At 36.9% G+C, this 19097-nt stretch overlaps 1 protein-coding gene across 3 annotated transcripts in view; it reads right to left on the bottom strand.

Annotated features, from left to right (window-relative positions):
* LOC143230385 (p21-activated protein kinase-interacting protein 1-like) overlaps window positions 1-19097 on the bottom strand; it is a 37346-nt gene that overhangs the window by 14905 nt on the left and 3344 nt on the right. For all 3 annotated transcript variants that reach the window (XR_013016426.1, XM_076463881.1, XM_076463880.1), the window contains exons 2-4: window positions 16164-16329; window positions 15614-15734; window positions 15088-15215 (exon numbers count right to left, since the gene is read on the bottom strand). Coding sequence is in view for 2 of the 3 variants with exons in the window: in XM_076463881.1 (XP_076319996.1) it covers window positions 15088-15215; window positions 15614-15734; window positions 16164-16329 (415 nt within the window). In the remaining variant the exon portion in view is untranslated. The remainder of the gene's footprint in view (window positions 1-15087; window positions 15216-15613; window positions 15735-16163; window positions 16330-19097) is intronic.

The following is a 19097-nucleotide window of genomic DNA, read 5'->3' as shown; positions in this document are numbered from 1 at the left end:
GAAGTTTTCCTGTTTATTATTATGAAAGAATTCTGAACTCCAATATTTATCAAAACTTTAAAGTCACTGTGCAACCCCTAAAACTTGATGTATTAAAAATATATTTCACATGCAGAAGTTTTACCTCAATATAAAAAATAATAGTAAAACATTAAAAAAAATCTTAACCTCATGTAGCTAAGAACCCCCTTAATACACACACACACGTAATGTATGGTACCCAAAACCTCACTGTACCTTACAAAATATTGTAAGCTATGCATTTATTGGTTATTGTGTAAGCATGATAAAATAGAAGATGGATGTTCATAATCACCTATACAACCACTAAATCCAAACCACCCAAGTTTATTCAATTGGATACAACTTTGTTCAGAGCCATATTATAAATATTTTCTCTCACTTTTATAAAGTATTTTACACTGCACTGTAAAGAAGCCAGAAAATTCTATTCCACTGTATTCTCGAAGTCATGAATTTAATAGTTTCAGTAGGATACTTCCACTTATTGAATTGGGCAAAACTTTCTACATTACCATAACATAAACATTTTATAATAGTTTAGATAATTGTCATTGCAACAATTATACTGTCAATAAGTTCTGGAAATTGCACCACACAAGATTCTTTGATATTGATTGTGTCAAAATATGACAACACCTAAATAGAAATACTGATTCGTTGTTTTATACTTAGCAGGTTTCGACTTTAGCTGTTAACAGTAGAATAGACACAGGAAATATGTGTAAAAAAGATCTGGAAAACTCTGAGGAGATTTACTTTGGAACTTTGCTGTCTGTATTTAAAACAACAAAGCATTATTCATTTTTTTTCTTCCAATTTCTAAGCCATCTGCTAGGAATAGAATAATTACAGGAAATAACTGTAAAAAGGTGAGAAATGTTAACTCTGACCATAAGTACTTTGAAATTTTGTGATCAGTACTAACAGTACCTTACATTGTATTTCTGCATTTGCAACCTTTATTTTCTTCATACTTTGATGACTTATCCATAACCTGGAGAATCAAGTATAACGTTACAGTAAAGAAATAAAAAATAAAATAAAAAACTTTACTGAAAATAACAATGTTTGATATTTAATTACTAGGTTTTTATTTTTCATTTGTTTTCACTATTTATTATTATAAAAGTAACTAAAATAATAAAAATAGAAACTTTTTAGATAATGATAATGAGAAAAAAATAATAAAAACTTGTGTTATGCTATTTGATAGAATAAAGTGAACTGCACGTGCACCATGTAATTTTAAACTTGTGACAGGATATTTTAGTCAGACATGGTTCAGAGGTCAATAAAACAAAAATTAATAAATTGATATATACTGTTATGACATTGAAGCAATTTAGCAAAAACATTTGTGGTTTCCTGTTACAATTTGCAGTTAATCTAGTACAAAAAAAAGAATTTAGATTTATTCCCTAATTTTTACAATAGTCACAAAGTTAGTCCAATCAACCAACACCATATAGAGTTAGCACTGATAAAATAACAGATTAAACATATTGTTTTAATCAAAAAACATCTGATGATTATCCAAAAGGATATAGAAATTATGCAAAAGAAATTTTACAATCTTACAAATAAAGAAAAGCATTTTTAACCTTAAAATTACTTTGCACATAAGATAGTCAACATTCTGAAAGAAAAAATTCACAAGCAAATCTTTAATAAAATATCTTAATTTTAGAACCTGATATTTTGAGTATGAAAGCCTTGTACTGCTTACCAACAACCTGCAAAGGTTTGTAAAAATTTGTATACATTATCAAAAATTACAGTACAATTACTTTCATGGATACTTTTGGATTCCACCCAGCATATATTTATAGGGTTAATTAACACAATACTCTAAGTGAGGCTTAATTAATTTGTAATTAATATCACAATGCCAATATCCTTTTCTTCATTTTATCTATCAATTAATCCATGTCATATCTCACCATCTTCAATATTGTAATATTCAATTTGTAATATTCAACAGTTTAATGTCATCAGCAAAACAATAGCTACAGTAACAATTTCTGAAGCAAAGAGCAGTACTAGTCCAATAAAGCACTAAGCAGAATTATTTACAGGCTCCTTCATCCCTCTGTAAAAAAAATACTAATAGCACATACTAACACAACAAACATTATTGCACTTGTTTAAAAAAAAACACAAAAAAACATTTCTAATCACACATCATCACACTGCTCTACCAGTATCTTTTCCAAATACTGCACTAAGTACAGTGCATGTAATACACTTAGCAACCAATCAGTGCATTCACATCACACATTTGTTTGAGAGAAAGAGTTCTGTTGCTGCAATTTTTAAACCTCCACCTATCACTGAGTAACTTGTTCTTGGAGAGCATTCACTAAAAGCAATTTTTTCTTTTTCAATTAGTAACAGGTAGAGCTGGTAAAAAGACAAAACTCTGATTAAAATAATAATAAAAGAATCCCAATCAGCCCAGGTCATTTAAGCTGCTCAGGGCTCTAAGCAGCTGCTTAGTCTGCTTATTCCTATTACACTCACTGCCTGAACCACACTAGTAACAAGGGTCCAGTTTGAATGAATTCCATTGATAACTCTCACCTAACCACCCTGTAATCCAATTAGTCTATAGCCATCCCTACAACTATGATTAGTTTAATTAATATTCTTTGTGGCACTTGAACAAAAACAGATGTAGCATTAGCAACCTTCCAATCTTCAGGTTGTCTATTTACTTAAGAGACTACCTATCTGATCTTTGACCTCCTTTAAAACACTTGGAGAAAACTGTTTCCCATGCTTCATTTTAAAAATTCAGTCTTCCTACTTAACATATTAATATCCACATGATTCAGATCAATCACAATATCTGCCCCCCCCAAAGTTTCACAGAAGAAATATTATTAAGATCCTCTCTTGTAACTGATAAAAAACATTGTTTGTAATTTACAGATACCAAAACTCTTCCTGTTACTAGTACACTTACTGTATGGTTTATGTCACATATCAGGAGTTTAATGAAACAGAAGTTACTCAAAGCATCTAGCTTTATCTAACACCTTCACATCTAGAAGAAAACCTTTACTATTTTCATGTTCTATCACAAAAAAATACATACTAATTGTACTTTATGGTGAATTAACACCAAAAAAATTATGAATAATTTTGGACACTGATACAAACAAAGTGTCTACCCACAAACTAATTTTTCCAAAAAAATCTCCAGAATATAAAACTTTAAGCTTAATTCAACATCAACACAAAAAGCCTTTATACTTTAATGTCACAAAAGTTAACATTTTCCTAAACTGAAAATGTACCTCCAATAACACTTATCTCCACTAACACTTATAATTATTACTTGAATGCCAAGAAAGAGTGGGATAGTGGGAAAGGAAGTAGGTATTATTGGAAATATATTTTCAATTCAGGAAAATCCAAAACATAATTATCTCTGCTGCCTCTTATAGCTAGGATCCCACACTAATATGACAGAGAAGCCAGTATCCATACAGAAAGCATCTGCATAGATCAAGGATGTACCAAGATGAGCATAATACACAAATGGGGGAGTTACACTACATCCAAAGCAAATATACTCTTCATTCTCAACTTAGTGCCTTTATTAAGGGTGGAATAGTACATGAGTAATCATAAATATAGGCTAGTCCCAACCAGACAGCCAAGGTTCCACAACTCAGGGTTGGAATTAAGGGATTTTGTTTCCGATATCCCACATTTGTGGCTGGGACAACTGGACCACAATGTTATACATAGATATACCTTTTACTAGATCTGCAGCCACAGAGTGATGCATTCCAAACCACTAGAATTGCGGCAAGAAAGTAAGCAACCTGAAGAGGTCAAACTTTTCCACCTGAAGAAGCCTGAAAGATAACACTTTAAGCCCAGAATGAAGTGATTGTCTATGCTTCACTTGACCAAAATGAAAAGAAATTATCCTTTCCAGAATTATGAACATTCATTTTCACTCCCTAACTGAATAGGAAAACAACCTTCCACTTGCCCATAGACTTACGGAGAGGACATAGAAGACTGTGCTCAACCAAATATCCAGGATGGGACCACTTTGCATTTGGAATTACAAAGAGACAGTGGATCTCCTTCCATGAACAATATACTAAACCAATATCAATCAAAAGAAAGGCCATGCACATCCAAACCAGATAGCCAAGCATCAAATCTGAACCATTATTACAAGTAGGCTCCTGCATAGGCTAGTACCACTACTACAGACACCTGGAAAAACATCCAGGGACCCACGAAGGAAGGCCTCCCACTTCACTCTCTTCTCCAAAAGTAGAGAAAGTTACTCACACACTCTTGTACATCAATCCAGTGACTGAAAAATGTGTATAGTAAAGTTGCCCCAGCTCTACTAGTAGAATCTGAGGAGTAATGTACATTGGGAAGCCCTGAGGAAAAGTGCTTTGGAAACAGTGCAATAAGTGAACCAAGTTCCCTAAACTATTAAAAGCAAATTGATCTCAATTTATCCAATATAACTATCATAATGGATGGGCAAGATCCCCTTTAGCTTTACTCTTGACAGTCCACAAGTGGTGGTCCAGGAGAAAATGGTAATAATGTGTAGTGAGCTTCTAGACAGTCTTATGGAACACCTTATTTCTACAGGGCCTGTTGCAAATGGTAGTAATTGGTTGCAAGTGTGGAACTGGATAGATAAAAGCACACCTGCATAGGTAACGCTTGCCACAAAGTGAGATCCAGTAAAAACAGAGATAAGGAACCCTGGAAAGAAAAGAGACGAGAAAAAAAAACAAAAAAACTCCTAATAATCTAGATGTGGTCAAAGTGGCCACACAGGTAAGCAAAAACCCTCAAAAGAAGAAGCTTCCAAACTGTGTAAATAATGTAAGAGAGGAATATTTGGAGAAGCTCACATGATATCCTCCAGTGGGCAATTCAATTGGGCAACTAAATGTAAAGAAATGTGGAGAACCTAGCAAGATATGACTTGCAGAAGTTTCTTCACCTGTAGAGATAGTCCAGAATAAGCAATATGAACCAATTTGCAAAGCCACTTCATGAAAGCAATGGGGGGATGAAATCTTGAGAAACTGAAGGATCTCAATGAAGAGAGTTAATTTCTCACAGTATCAAAGGAGTTAGTGCAAGCCATATAACACCTCACGGTTCTAACAGGAAATAAATAATCTGGGTCCAGATCAGTTGTAGATGTAAGAAATAGTTGGCAACTGAACTGGTGAAAAGTATTTATCCTGTTCCCTGGCTGCCAAAGTCTTATGAGAAAAAGAACTATCAGGGTATAACAGAACATAAGTGGAGTGATAAAGAGTCATGTGCATATGTAGTGCAAACAACCATAACCTATGAGATCCACATACCAGCAACAATAAAAAAATACACTTTAAGGAAAAAGTGATACATGGTACATGAGGTTAAAGGCTCGATTAGATGTCAAGACAAAGCATGTAATACCACCTTAATATTCCAGATGAGTAATGGTAAAGGCTGTATGACAACTGAAGAAGGCCAGACAGCACTGGGGATTCAACTACTTTCTGATGTTTAGAATATCCAAAAGTAGTTGAGAAAGCCATCTTATATAAAGCAACAGTAAACAAAGCTAGACCTCTGTCAAAAAGTTAGGTTAAAAATGAGATATGGTGGGCATAGGCACACTTGGGTTAAGTGGGTTCAATTTCTTCATGAGACACCATTGTGTCATTTTCATTTCACAGAAATGACAAATAAAAGACATCTTTAGAAGTTAAATCATGATGCCGTGCAAAGAAGCACATAAATTTCATTCATAAGGTTTGAGCTGGCAAATGTCTGGATGTAAAATGTTGGATCAGGGCTGTCTCAAAAGAGATTGCCAAAGGGGAAGTAGCAGGGATGTACACTCTTGAAGATACTGTAGAAGACAAAAACATGTTTAGGCCAGCCAAACTGGGGTTAACAACAGTACTCAGTAAGTAGTGGACTGGATAACAGCCAGAGTTCTAAGCAACAAGTGAACTGGGAGAAAAGAATAGAGGTGCAATGCCTTCCAATCTTGACTTAATGCATCTATCGTCAAAGTCTGGGGATGAGGTACCACAGACCACACTGTCTGTAGTTGATAGTTCCAATGAGAGGTGAATGTTTCAAAGCCCTGAACTGATAGCAAGTTCAGTGATAAACCTCACGATGGAGCATTCATTCGGTCAAGAAAATTCTGTTGGGTCAAGACAAGTGACCTGCTATGAAATTCATCATCCCTGGATCATGACAAGCCAGGAAGCTGATATAATGGGAGTGAGCTCAATTGGTTGGTTGGTTGATTTAGTGTTTTATGGAACAAAGCAGCTAGGCTATCTGCTCTAAATGTCCAGTAAAAGGTAAAAGTAAATGTAGTACAATTCATAAAATGGAATGAAGGTGAAATAAAACAGCACTGAAAAACATAAATAGCATAAAACCAATGTTGACATCTGGTCTACAATGTTAAGAAAGAAACCAGAGTAAAAGAAGTTGTAAAAGACTTTCCACAGCATAAAAGTAATTATCTGAACCCACCAGGAAGACTAACAGGTAAGTACAAGAGCCACCGTCAGTCACCTGAAGTTGGGCTTTCCAGTCCTGGTTTTGGGTTATGTGTCATTACGGCCATTATCAAAAGGTAACAAAATAAAAGTTTTAAAAGACATGTAGCAAAATTGTAATAATAATTTGCCAAGCATCTGGTAAAAAGGTAAAAGTAAGGTAAATGTAGTAAAATTCATAAAAGGAAATGAAGGTAAAACAAAACAGCAATTAAAAACATAAATGGCATAAAACCTATGTTGACATCCAGTCTACAATGTCTACAACTACAGAAAGAAAAGTTATAAAGGACATTCTGTAGCATAATGATAATTATCATAGCCTGCCAGGAAGACTAACAGGTAAGTACAAGAACCACTGTCAGTCACCTGAAGATGGCCTTCCCAGTCCTGGTTCTAAATCATGTGTCATTACAGCCATTATCAAAAGGTAAAGTAATGAAAGTGTTAAAAGACATGCAGCAAAATTGTAATAATAACTCACCAGGACGACTAACGGGTAGTTAAAACAGCAATGTTAGTCACCTGAAGTTGGCCTTTCCAGTCTTGGTGTCAAGTTATTTAATGTTACAGCCATTTTCTAATTTCAAATCAAACTAGAGAGATTGTGACTCTTAAAAGGAACCCACAATAAAAAAGATTTAATGAAGAAATATAAAACACTTAAATGACATTAAAAAGATTAATGGCCATTAAAAAACTAAAAACTTTATCAAGGTGGACATTGTCACCTTCACCAATAACACTGTCTAATGTTATGAACAAACCTTGGGACAGAACATGTTTAAAATGGTGCCATCATTGAGAGTCGTAACGACGGCAAGAAAGTAAAATGTGGCTTATAGTGATCTGGGTACTACACAAACTACACATTGGTGCATCAGTTCCAGATGAAAAAAAACAATGAGTTAAAAACTGTGACCAATGCATAGTCTAGTCAGAACAACTTTCTCCTTCTGATCCTTACAGAAGCAAGACAGCCAAAGTCCAATATGGGGTTTTATTTGAAAAAGCTTGTTTTTGCGTTGCTCACTCCAAGTCGACTGCCAGCTGGCATGGAGCCACGCCTTGAATACAGGACCATAGTCCATATATGGAATAGGCACAGTGGTGATAGTGCCAGAGCAGACAGATTTAGCTGCTGTGTCTGCAAGCTCGTTCCCAAGAATACCAACGTGGCCTGATATCCAGAAAAACTGGACAACAGTAGATGTTAATGAGAAATGAGCCAGTTGGTTTTGAATATCAGCGAGAACAGGGTGCGAACCAATGTGAAGTGATTCCAGGGCCAGTAGAGAAATAAGCGAGTCAGTATAAATGGTGCAGATGAAATACTGCTTAGCTTCAATATGATCCAGGGCAAGAGAAATGGCATACAGTTCAGCAGTGAACACAGAAGCTGCAGAGGGGATTCTGCATGCAACCACCGTACTGCAACAAACCATGGCAGAGCCCACAGAGTCACCTGATTTGGAACCATCCATATAAATTGGAATGGAAAGATTGTTCGAAAGAAAATAAAAGACAGAGGACATGGAGGATGTTCAGTGCTCTTGTGCATTTGACCCGTAGCTGCTTGATGTGTGGTATAAAGGTCAGCTTAGGTCAAAGATAAGCCTCAAGAACTTGGTCTCAGAGACCACAGGCAGCAAAACTTCACTGATACGGAGTTCAGGATCAGAGTGAATACCCCATTGGTAGCAAAAGTGCATGCAAACGATTTTAGAGAGAAAAAATTAAAGCCGTTCGCTGTGGTCCACTTCAATACACGATCGAGGCAAGTTTGTAGTTGCTGTTTAATATATCTCATGTTTGATGACTCACACAAGATGTGAAAGTCGTTGACATTGAGCCCGTTTGCAACAGCGGGAGGGAGTTGTTCAATGATGGCATTAAAAACTTTATACTGAAAAGTGTGACACTCAAAACATAACCCTGAGGGACCCCAAGTTCCTGTAGAAAAGAACGGAAATGTGTCGAACCCACACAAACTTGGAATCTCCTGTCTGTTAAAATTTTTTTAATAAACAAGGGTAAATGGCCACATAAACCATATATGTGGAGATCTCGCAAAATGCCATACCTCCATGTTGTGTCATAAGCCTTCTCAATGTCAAAGAATATTGATACAAGATGTTATTGTTTGAGAAAGGCTTCTCTGATTGACGTTTCAAGTCAAATCAGGTGATCCATGGTGGAGTGATGTCGTCGGAACCCACACTGGGTGGGTGAGAGGAGGTTGTTTGATTCAAGGAACCAAAAAAGACAAGCATTAACCATCTTCTCTGAGGTTTTACAGAGACAGCTCGTCAAAGCAATTGGATGGTAGTTTGAAGAAATCTTGGGATCTTTCCCAGGCTTAGAAAAAACATTCTCCTGCCAGATCCGGTTAAAAACAATTAGAAGAATATCAAGAGAAGCAGGAGATAGATGGCACAGCATGTCATAGTGTATATCATCTGGTCCAACAGATGTACTGCCAGGCCGATGAAAGGCCATTTTCAGATCCACCAGTGTAAAGGGACGATTATAGTCTAAGAGACAGTCAGTTCGAAAGAAAAGAGATGAACGCTCTGCCCAAGTCTTGATGGCAAAGAAGGTGGAGGAACAAGCAAAAGTGCTAGAAACCTGGCAAAAGCTTTTACCTAGAGTACTGGCGATGCTCCGGACATCAGCTACCTCTTGGCTATCAGAGAGTAAGATCGAGAGGGGGAGAGAATTGTAGTGCTCACTGACCTTTTCGAATTCTGTCCCATATGACCTTGGAACTGGTGGTACAAGACATACTAGTTGTGAACTTAATCCAAGATTCCTTCTAGCTTTGACATCTTACCCACCTAGCATGTGCACGGGCCTGCTGGAAAGTTTGAAAATGTGGGATATCTACAGAAAGTATTCCAGGCCTGTTTTTAAGCCTTCTGTGCCATGTGGCAGGCAGGATTACACCACAGACAAGGATATAGTGGAAAATGTGTCAAGCTTTTAGGAATACACTGAGCAGCTGCTTGTATAATACACTCAGTTACTGCTGCCACATAGACATCTACTGATGGCTGACAGACGATGGCAGGATCAAGTTCTGCGAGTGCAGTGAAAGTGGACCAGTCTGCCTGATCCAGCTTCCACCGGAGCACACAGGTAGGGTGGCATTGACCACGGCCAATCTCTTTCAAAAGTATAGGAAAATGATCACTGCCTAGTGGATTATTGTCAGCCCTCCATGAAAAATGGGAGAATAATGAAGGGGAGCAAACCGAGAGATCAATAACGGTAAAGCACTGACTAGGTGCATGGAAATAAGTGGAAGAACCAGTATTGAAAAGAGAAAGGTTGTGATCAGCATACCCTCTACAGAGCGACCTCTCCAATCAATAACAGCACCTACCCAGAGGGGATGATGTCCATTAAAGTCCCCCAGGATTAGAAAGGGAGACGGCAACTGTTCAACGAGAGAATCAAGGTCTGATTGGTTATATGTCTCTCCAGGTGACAGGTAGAGAGAACAAACAGTGATGGTATGACCCAAGGATACACAGATTGCTACAGCCTCCAAGGGTGTGTTGAGTGACAAAGACAGGGTGGACACATGCTGATCAACCAACAGTGCCACCTCTCCATGTACTCGTCGATCACGCAGCCTGTCATTTCTGTACAGAGAAAACTGCCCAAAGGTGACTGTATCGGCAGGTTTCAGAAATGTTTCTTGTAAGAAAAGACATAAGGATGGTATGAAACAATAAGTGTTTTGATGTCATCCAGATTAGAACATAAATCTCGACAATTCCATTGTATCAAGGTGGCCATTTTTAATGATGCATAGGCAAAGTGGCTGGAGAACCCTTTTGTTTACCACCACATCTTTTTTCCTTACTGTCCTTATTCGGGAGAAGTCTAACAACCTCCACAGATCCTGCCATGGGTCGACTGGGCAGGTCTTTGTTATTGGAAGGGGATTCCAGTGACTGAGGGTGCGAACGAATGATTGTTTTGCATCTTGGGGTGGGAGAAAAAGATGTATCTGAAGAAATGCCTGTACCTGGAACCAAAGGATGTGGATCTTGGGGTTTGTTGGAATGTATGGAAGGAACATAAATGGGTGTAGAAGTTGATTCGTCAACTTTTTTAACCATGGAGGTCAAAAGGCTTTTCATTTGTTTTGAGAACGATTCTCTTGGAGGCAGAGAAAGATCTGTCTTCACTCCCACTGTAGTTGTGGAATGAAGTGCAGCAGCATATGTCCGAGATGAAGCAGTGGACAGCAATTTCCGAACCTCAGGATAAGTAATGTTACGAGTCGTTTTCAAATGCTGCACCTCTTTTTACTCAAACCATTTAGGGCAAAAACAAAAGTAGGTAGGGTGAGAACCATTGCAGTTGCCACAATGTAGGTCCGTTTCACACTCATAGGCATTGTGGTCCTTGCCACTATAATGAGCACATGTCAGGAAATCATGACATGACGTCTTAGAGTGGCCAAACCTCTGACATTGGAAATATCGGAAAGGGTTTGGAATGTACGGCCGTACCCTACAATTTATATAACTTGCCTTGATGGTGGCAGGTGTACGTGGTGATGTAAATGTCAAAACAAGGATATTTGTTGGCAGTGTAACTCCATCTTTGCAAGTGGAGGTGCGCCTCACTGCAGAAACTCCTTGAGTGGAGAAACCAGTGAGCATCTCTGACTCGGGAACTTTCTTCAAATCCCTGTCAACAACAACTCCTTGTGATGAATTCAAGGTAGCATCAGGGGTAACCTCAATAGGCACATCCCCAATTGCCTTTGAATTCAACAAGAGTTCACTGTGTTGAGATGTGGATGTTTCAACCAATATATCTCCAGATTGAAGCTTCTTTACTCACTTTGGAGAGCCAGCAAGTCCCTCCAGTCCCTTCTGAATAAAAAAGGGGAACATTTGCCCTAAAGGTTTTTCTGAAAGAGAATGTAGGATGAGAAAATGAGGTACAACTGGTGGTACAGACGTTGAAGCTTGCTGATCAGAGTCTTCAAGACGTGGTCATTTACCTGTTGGCTGTTTTTTCACTATTTTATTTAAATTCTTATTAGGAGGATCCATAGGAAAAAAGAAAATTTCGGTGCCCACTGACACCACCCACCATAGAGCCCTACGAGGGGATACACTACAATGTCAAGCAGGGACACTGCAGCAACACCAGAACTTCATGAGCACTATACCCAAACACCACCATCAGACACAATGTCCACAACACCCATTGAGAACTTCCAACACTAGCACTTGGTTGACTCTAGTCCAAGTGGACCAGCTGATTTACCCAAGGGGGGGCCACCCAAAGGCTGCCTATCTACAGGAATTCAAGGCCAAAGTGGTGTGTTAAGGTTAAACCCCTCAACCACCAGGATCCTCTCCTCCCCTTCACAAGTCGCCACGTACGGCAAACACGTGGGTGGATGTTTGGATCCCAGAGGAGGTAACCTGAAAAAACAGAACCTTCCCTGGGAGGTCCCCTCACCATGTACAAGAATTCACACTGAGGAGGTGAGCTCAGTTAAGATTATCCAAAGTTTTAAAACAAATGTTTCGAGAACAAATACTCCCTTGATGAGAAATGTAAGAGACTACTGTGGAATTGTCAGAATGAATTATGATAATTTTAACCCTTCAATAGATTGTTTGTTGGACAGCAAAAGGTTTTAAAATACTGATGTGGAAGGAAGAATTGAAGTATCTGTGAAAAGCTGAATTTTGGGATGAGGGGACAGCACAGGAGCACTAATGGTAGAGTTGGTGTGATCCAACCCCCACTCAAGATCTGAGATGCTGTTCCTTATTAAAAAGACTTGAGGATTAAGTGGATCGTGGTTTATAACCTATTGGTCACAAAGCAATTACTGAAGGGACCACATGTGTTTGTCTCAAAGGAATCAAAGATTCAAGGGATGCCCATATCCACAAAAGAGTGAGACTATCTGCATAGTAATCGGATGGAACCAGGTGAGAGTAGGCTGAGCCCAGCTTAAGAACATGTTTAAAACAACACCCTGATAAACAATATATTGAGTGGGCAAGATGATGGATTTCTTGGTTCTGGTTGGGGTATATTGTTCTGTCAACTGATGAGAAGGTGCCAGAAGTAACCAGCTGTCCATGTAATGGTTTATGCACAGGCCCAAAGAATGAAGGTGACTAGAAAAAGCTTGTACAACCCTGCAGAAAACACATGATGTAGATGCTGGGCTTAAGGGCAGAGCCCTGAACTGCAGAACCTGACCCTTGTGTATGAAACATTGATAGCAGCTGGATCACTTTGCTATGGGAATATGAAGATATGCATCAGCAACATCAAATCTGGTCATTCATGGACCTCTTGAAAAATATCAAAGTAGTTTAAAAAGGATTCCATTGGGTACCTGTAGATCTAAGAAGTGACTGAGATAAAAAAGATTGACGAATGGCTGCCAATTTCCTACCTTCTAGAGCACAACAAATAAAAGGGAATAAAATCCCAAAAGAACCAAATCAACTCACTATTACCCTCATAACCATTAGCTCTCTGATAACCTTGTAATGAAGATCCGTTGGGTGTAGAAACACTATTGGTTGGGAAGATAATGTAGGTAAAAAAATAAACTGAAAAACCACTCCTAGCACCAAGAAATGAAGCACTATTTCCCTCATAACCATTAGCTCTCTGATAACCTTGTAATGAAGATCTGTTGGGTGTAGAGACACTATTGGTTGGGAAAAAAATGAACTGAAAAACCACTCCTAACACCAAGAAATTAAGTACCCATGAATCTGTGGTGAAGGAATTCAAGTTGTCCAAAAAATGTTGTAATCTCACTCCTACACACTCCACCCACGTAGGTTAGTCACTAATGTCATTTGTGACAGTCTTTTCGAGTGGAGGAACCTTGAAGATAAGAATATAATCTATTCTGATCACCAGCAGATTGAGGAGCAGAAGCCAGGGTTCAGGACACATGACAAGAAGGAAGATTGCAAATGAGCAACATCAATTCATAATTCCAATGCTTCTGGAAAGCCTGTAAACATCAAGAGGTGAAGAAAATGAGCCTCATATAACTTACAGAGGGGTACAGCAGGTAGATAAACTCCTTCTAACTAGATGTCTCTACTCAATAAATTCCAACAATATACAAGCCATGAAACCATTAAGAGCAGAAGCTGACAATTTTACCAAGGTAGAAGTGAGCAAAGGACCCAATTTGTCCTCAAATTGATGTGGAGGACTGTCATATGCTTCTAACAAAATTTCGAAAATATGAATATCTCAGAACAGTAGTGAGGGTTAACCAAATCTAAAAAAAATTGTGATCTGTTTAAAGTGATCACAGGGTTCAATCTGAAACTCCAAGTTTCCAAAAAAGATCGAGTGCTTGAGAGTTAAAATATACATCCTCCTGGCAGTGATAAGTCAAAGTATGCTGTTCAGACAAATGTGGAAGACAAGGCATAGCTATCCCATCATATAATTAAGCAATAAATCTTCCAACAATATCAGGTGATGGAGAAAAAATTAAGTAATCACTCTCAGGCATTTCAGCCATCACAGAAGGAGTAGATTAAAAGGTAACTGTAGAAAGCCCCAAAATCTCACAAACCCAACTGACTAACTGAAGAAATGGAGCAGGAATTGACTGAACCAACTTGGCCTCGTGAGAAGCTGACCTAATAAATGAAGGTGCCATAAAAGTTCAAGTCCAAGCTCTTTCCTGACTCTCCTGGATCATTGACAAAAGTAACCTCAAAACTCCTTGGAGAGACACCCCCAACCAAAATATGTCTCCATCTCACAGTGAATCAGATCATAGACAGCTTCAACTGATAGTGAGCCCCCAACATTTGAGAAATGCTGGATAACAAAACTGGAATATGAGATGGCTGATTAGTCTGTGCTGGAAACAGTAACCTGTAAATTCATGCCTAAAAACAGTGTGCCATATTTTTCTTTAAATAAATAAATATAAGTTATACAGAAAGCCACCAGGTGATGCAAAAATCACAACTAGGAACGTTAACTATTGCAGTATTTCTGTAGAGAAACTTGTACCTTAACATTTTGTTGAGACAAATTGACAAAATTATTAAAATGAGATGCTTGTATACAGTACCAGAGTAGAGGGTGCACTGACACAGGTGGAGAGTATGACATGACAAATACTACCAAGGACAACTGAGTGGGGTATAAAAAACTGGAGCAAGCATGAAAAATCAGACCAATGTCTAGATGGAAAAAACTGAAATCCTGGTGGATAAGTAATAGCAATAAGTGGCATTAGAGATAAGTATGTTTTGGAAATAAGGTTAAATGTGATAATCAGAGTAAAGATGTGTATGGTTGAGTTATTAAGTATTAAAACACTGCATCAAGAACTTAAAATGATTTAATATGACCTACGTACATTTAATAATGAAATCAGTAATTTATGTTTTTTATGCCAAACATTTTGTTTTGTATCATAAAATGACAAAGTAGTTTCAATAACCTGCTTTTATGTTTGTAACATAGGCTGATCTGCCTTTAATGAGGTTCCATGTTCTCAAGGTTTTGTCCTTTGCTACACTCAGCAACAGCTTTCCCGTAGGGTGAGCTGACAGACTGATGACCCCATCTCTGGAAAAAATTCACACACACTCAATACACAGATATGACAACTAAACATCCTGATTTCTAATATTGTGAACTCATTTAAATGGCCATCACTTCCTCTTTATAAGAAATAAAGTGCTGTAATGAAACAAAATTAATTACCATTAACAATAACCCTCACATTAAAATATGGAATTAAATGAACCTATAAGAAATAACTTCCTTGGACTTTAATGAAAGTATTATAAAGAAATAGCAAATATGAAATACGTCTGTTAATACCATAGACTGGTTCCTGTAATGCATCCACACTGAATCTTTCCTTGTTTTCATAGAAATATCGAGTCTTTCCAGTTTAATACTTACATTCTACCATTAACTGTTCTTATAGTTACAATGTATATACAGCAAAACAAACTCACTTATGCCCTCTCAAGGTCTTTACACACTGCCAGTTGCTTGTTGTCCAAACACAGATTGTTCCATCTTCACTTCCACTAATCAGATGAGAACTATCCAGAAACTCAAGACAATTAACTGTACCTAAAAACATCATAACAAGAACTGCAAATTTGTAACCATTTTAAATTATGCAACATAAAAATGATAATGTCTACAAGCTTTAGAAAAGAAAAAAAAACTGTATAGAAAAAGTTCTTACTGGGAAAAATAGAAAAAAATGTTAAACAAAATGTATAGTAAGATAAAAAAGAGCAGGTTAATAACAGTTTACACAGTGTGTGGTTAAAAAATATATTAAACTTCAAGAAACTAAAACAAATACAAATAACATTACACACAGACCAGTAAAGTGTATGAGTCAAAGGTAAATAGTGAAAAGTTCAATGAGACACACTAGAAAGAAAACAATATCTAGAAAAATCCAGAGATAAATTTACATTATTGTTATTCTCAGTATGTTGAATATCTTGGGATAATGAGTTGTACCAAACAGTTTCCTGAGGAACTTACCATCATGTTGAATAAGCTTTCCAACTTCTTGATGAGTTTTCATATTAAACAATCTAATGGTCTCATCTGCACTCCCAGATGCTAAATATTTAGCGCAAGAAGCCAAACTACGGACAGATGCAGTGTGTCCATGATATGTGAAGCTGGGATGGAGACCATAACTAGTCTGAAAGAAAAAAAAAAAAAAAGTGAGGGAGTTATGAAATATATACGTACAGAGGAACTTGAAGTAAAGATTATAGCCATCCTGAATGACAGTCAACTATGCAGCATACCAAACATACTGTTGGTGTGAATTATAAGTTTATTATATGCAGCATATAATATTTATGTTTTTTATGTCCTTTTTAACTCACAATTTGTTAACCTAAGTAAAATCTGTAACATTATCATAAAACAGTTCATTCATTGTGTAATTCCAAATGATAAATTAGGTGCAATGTCATGATATTATTCATACACCTAAATTAACTATACTGCATCATTATAAAAGGCCTTACTATATTTCTGTGGTTTGCTAAACAGAGGTGCAGCAAATCAAAGAATGCCTAGATCTCTACATATAAGATTATATCTTAAACTTTACCTTTGATTAAAATAAAATAAATCTTTTATCTAAATAAAAAACAACCTTCCTGAATAACTTGCACTGAAATGCAAATACTTTGGGTATTTGAAGCTAGGTTTCAGATTAACCCTGTCTTGAAGTAATAAACCAAACATGCATGTGGAGAATGTTGAAACATTTGCAAATATCTTAACAAAGCTAAATTTTTAAACAAGATATCAAACTAACAGTCTGTTTCAGAACTCTTTTTAATACTATTATTCTTCATATAATTAGGAGACCAAAATATATACAATACTCTTAAGTAAGGCCTCAATGTTTTAAATATGAACATATGAAAAGCAAGAAAACAAAACCATTCAAGTCACTATTCACTCATCAAAATGTCAACAACAAATTAAATGTAATCCTTTACTTCTCCAACAAATTTGCAGATTACTCATATATAACTTTGCTTAAGAAAAAGTACACATTCAGATTTCCTATGCATATTATCCCAAATACTGAGATTCTTAAATCTGTAAGGATGTATGTAAGCAAGGATGTCTGGAAGAAAACATTTTCCAAATGTATTCAGCCTCTCATCTACAAAGTGGTAGAAAAGCTAGTACCAGGAACTTGTCAGCACTATTTAAATAAAGAAATTAGTTAAAATAAGTAAACCAACTAGAGTTCATGTGGATAGTTAGAGAAGTGGCCCATTTTCTCAAGTATTTTTAAAAAGTTGTTATTGGAATGGTTGGATGAACTTAAGGCCAGGCAGTACAGCATATAATGCTGAATCTAAATGGTCCTTGCACTTGATGTCTTAAAGCACTTTGACAAGGAAAAATCCAGCAACTTGGAACATAATTGTCAGTTATGCTAACGAGAGTAGAGCAGTCAGTAGGTCCTAGTTCATACTAGTATGACAGCACTCCATGAAAACTTGGCCATCTATGCAAACATTTGAGAAGGTGAATGAAAAGACATTCCCAGGCATGTCTTCCAAAAATTATGATAAAACAGTCATCAACATATTCAAACCCATTTGACACCACATGGGTATGAGAACAATGTGGTTGGAAGTTGTCAAGTCGAAATATGCAGTGAAGTAGAGAACAAAACCAGCAACAGTTATAACTGCAACTGCAGATCAAGCTGTGAAGTAGCTTCCAGGGTCCACAATAGCCTCTGAGACATGACAAAATTTTCTACACCAGCTTATAAGTTGCATTATATTAAGCATTACATAATTGCTGGTATAGTTCCCTATGGGACAACTGAGCTTCCCTGCTCAAGTTCCCATGCCTGTGCCTCAAATGCAGCCAAAGCAAACTCCCAAAAATATAAGAAGAAGCCCATTTCATTTGTGGCTTACTGGTTGCTAGTTTTCACAAGTAGTTGAATTCTCTTGCCAGATAATAGCCAAAAAACACAAGTACCTTTCAAACAGATGCAAAATAAATATAGGAAGGTCAGTGATGGGGTATGACTCCAACTTGTTTAAACAAGCAGGGCCTGAATTGTATCTGGTTTGTCATCCTAGATAAGAGCAGCCATTGAATCCCACACAACTTCATGATGGCTGACTTGGAAAACCATACACTGAGTGTCATGTAGTATGTGCTGATAGCAATACATGGATGAGACATTGAGTTTTTAGTGAACTCTGGAACAGCCAGGACATTATTAGATTGTACAAAATGTATTCTGGTTAATGATAACATTTTCAAAGTAAATGAATAAGAATGTCACTGATTTTGTCTTGAAATCAATTGGTAAGTCTCAGGGATGGACTGCTATTCAATTTTGTTTATGTAGAAAAAGCCATTCAGTCCAATCTAATCCCTGACAGTCATTTTAATTTTAAATCTTACAGGCCACTTTTCTCACAGAATTGGTTTTTATTTTTACAGTAATGAAGTTCATTTTAAGACACTTGGTTAATATTTACTAGTCAGGCATAAAAATTATTAATTCAGGTATGTGGAGTGGATGACTTGATTAGAGTGTACAATAAATGTTGCTTATGACTGAATCACCTTAAGGCATCTGGAAAAGCTTTGAATGTCTCACACTATGAACAGAAAATCCTTATGAAGAGGTGGTAGGCTTGAAGTGTTGAAAAGTAAAATAATGTTGATGTAGACCAAAAATGTGATAAAAGAAACAAGATACAAGCAAAATGTGATCTATAAATAAAGTGTGATAAAACAGGAATTGAACAATGACATGGAAATAGAGAATTTTTAGTAGACTTGAAGTTGTTTTAACGCATTTTGTGTATACATAATTAGAATGAGTTACTTTATTAAGTATTCTCTAAGCATCTAGCAATAATTTGGTTTAGGCATTTAAATTTTTTAGCTTTGGAACAGTCCATT

This window comes from Tachypleus tridentatus, chromosome 10, assembly GCF_004210375.1.
Source record: "Tachypleus tridentatus isolate NWPU-2018 chromosome 10, ASM421037v1, whole genome shotgun sequence".
NCBI lineage: Eukaryota > Metazoa > Arthropoda > Merostomata > Xiphosura > Limulidae > Tachypleus > Tachypleus tridentatus.
The sequence above is the reverse complement of the archived record's forward strand: the minus strand, read 5'-3'. Positions and strand labels throughout refer to the sequence as shown.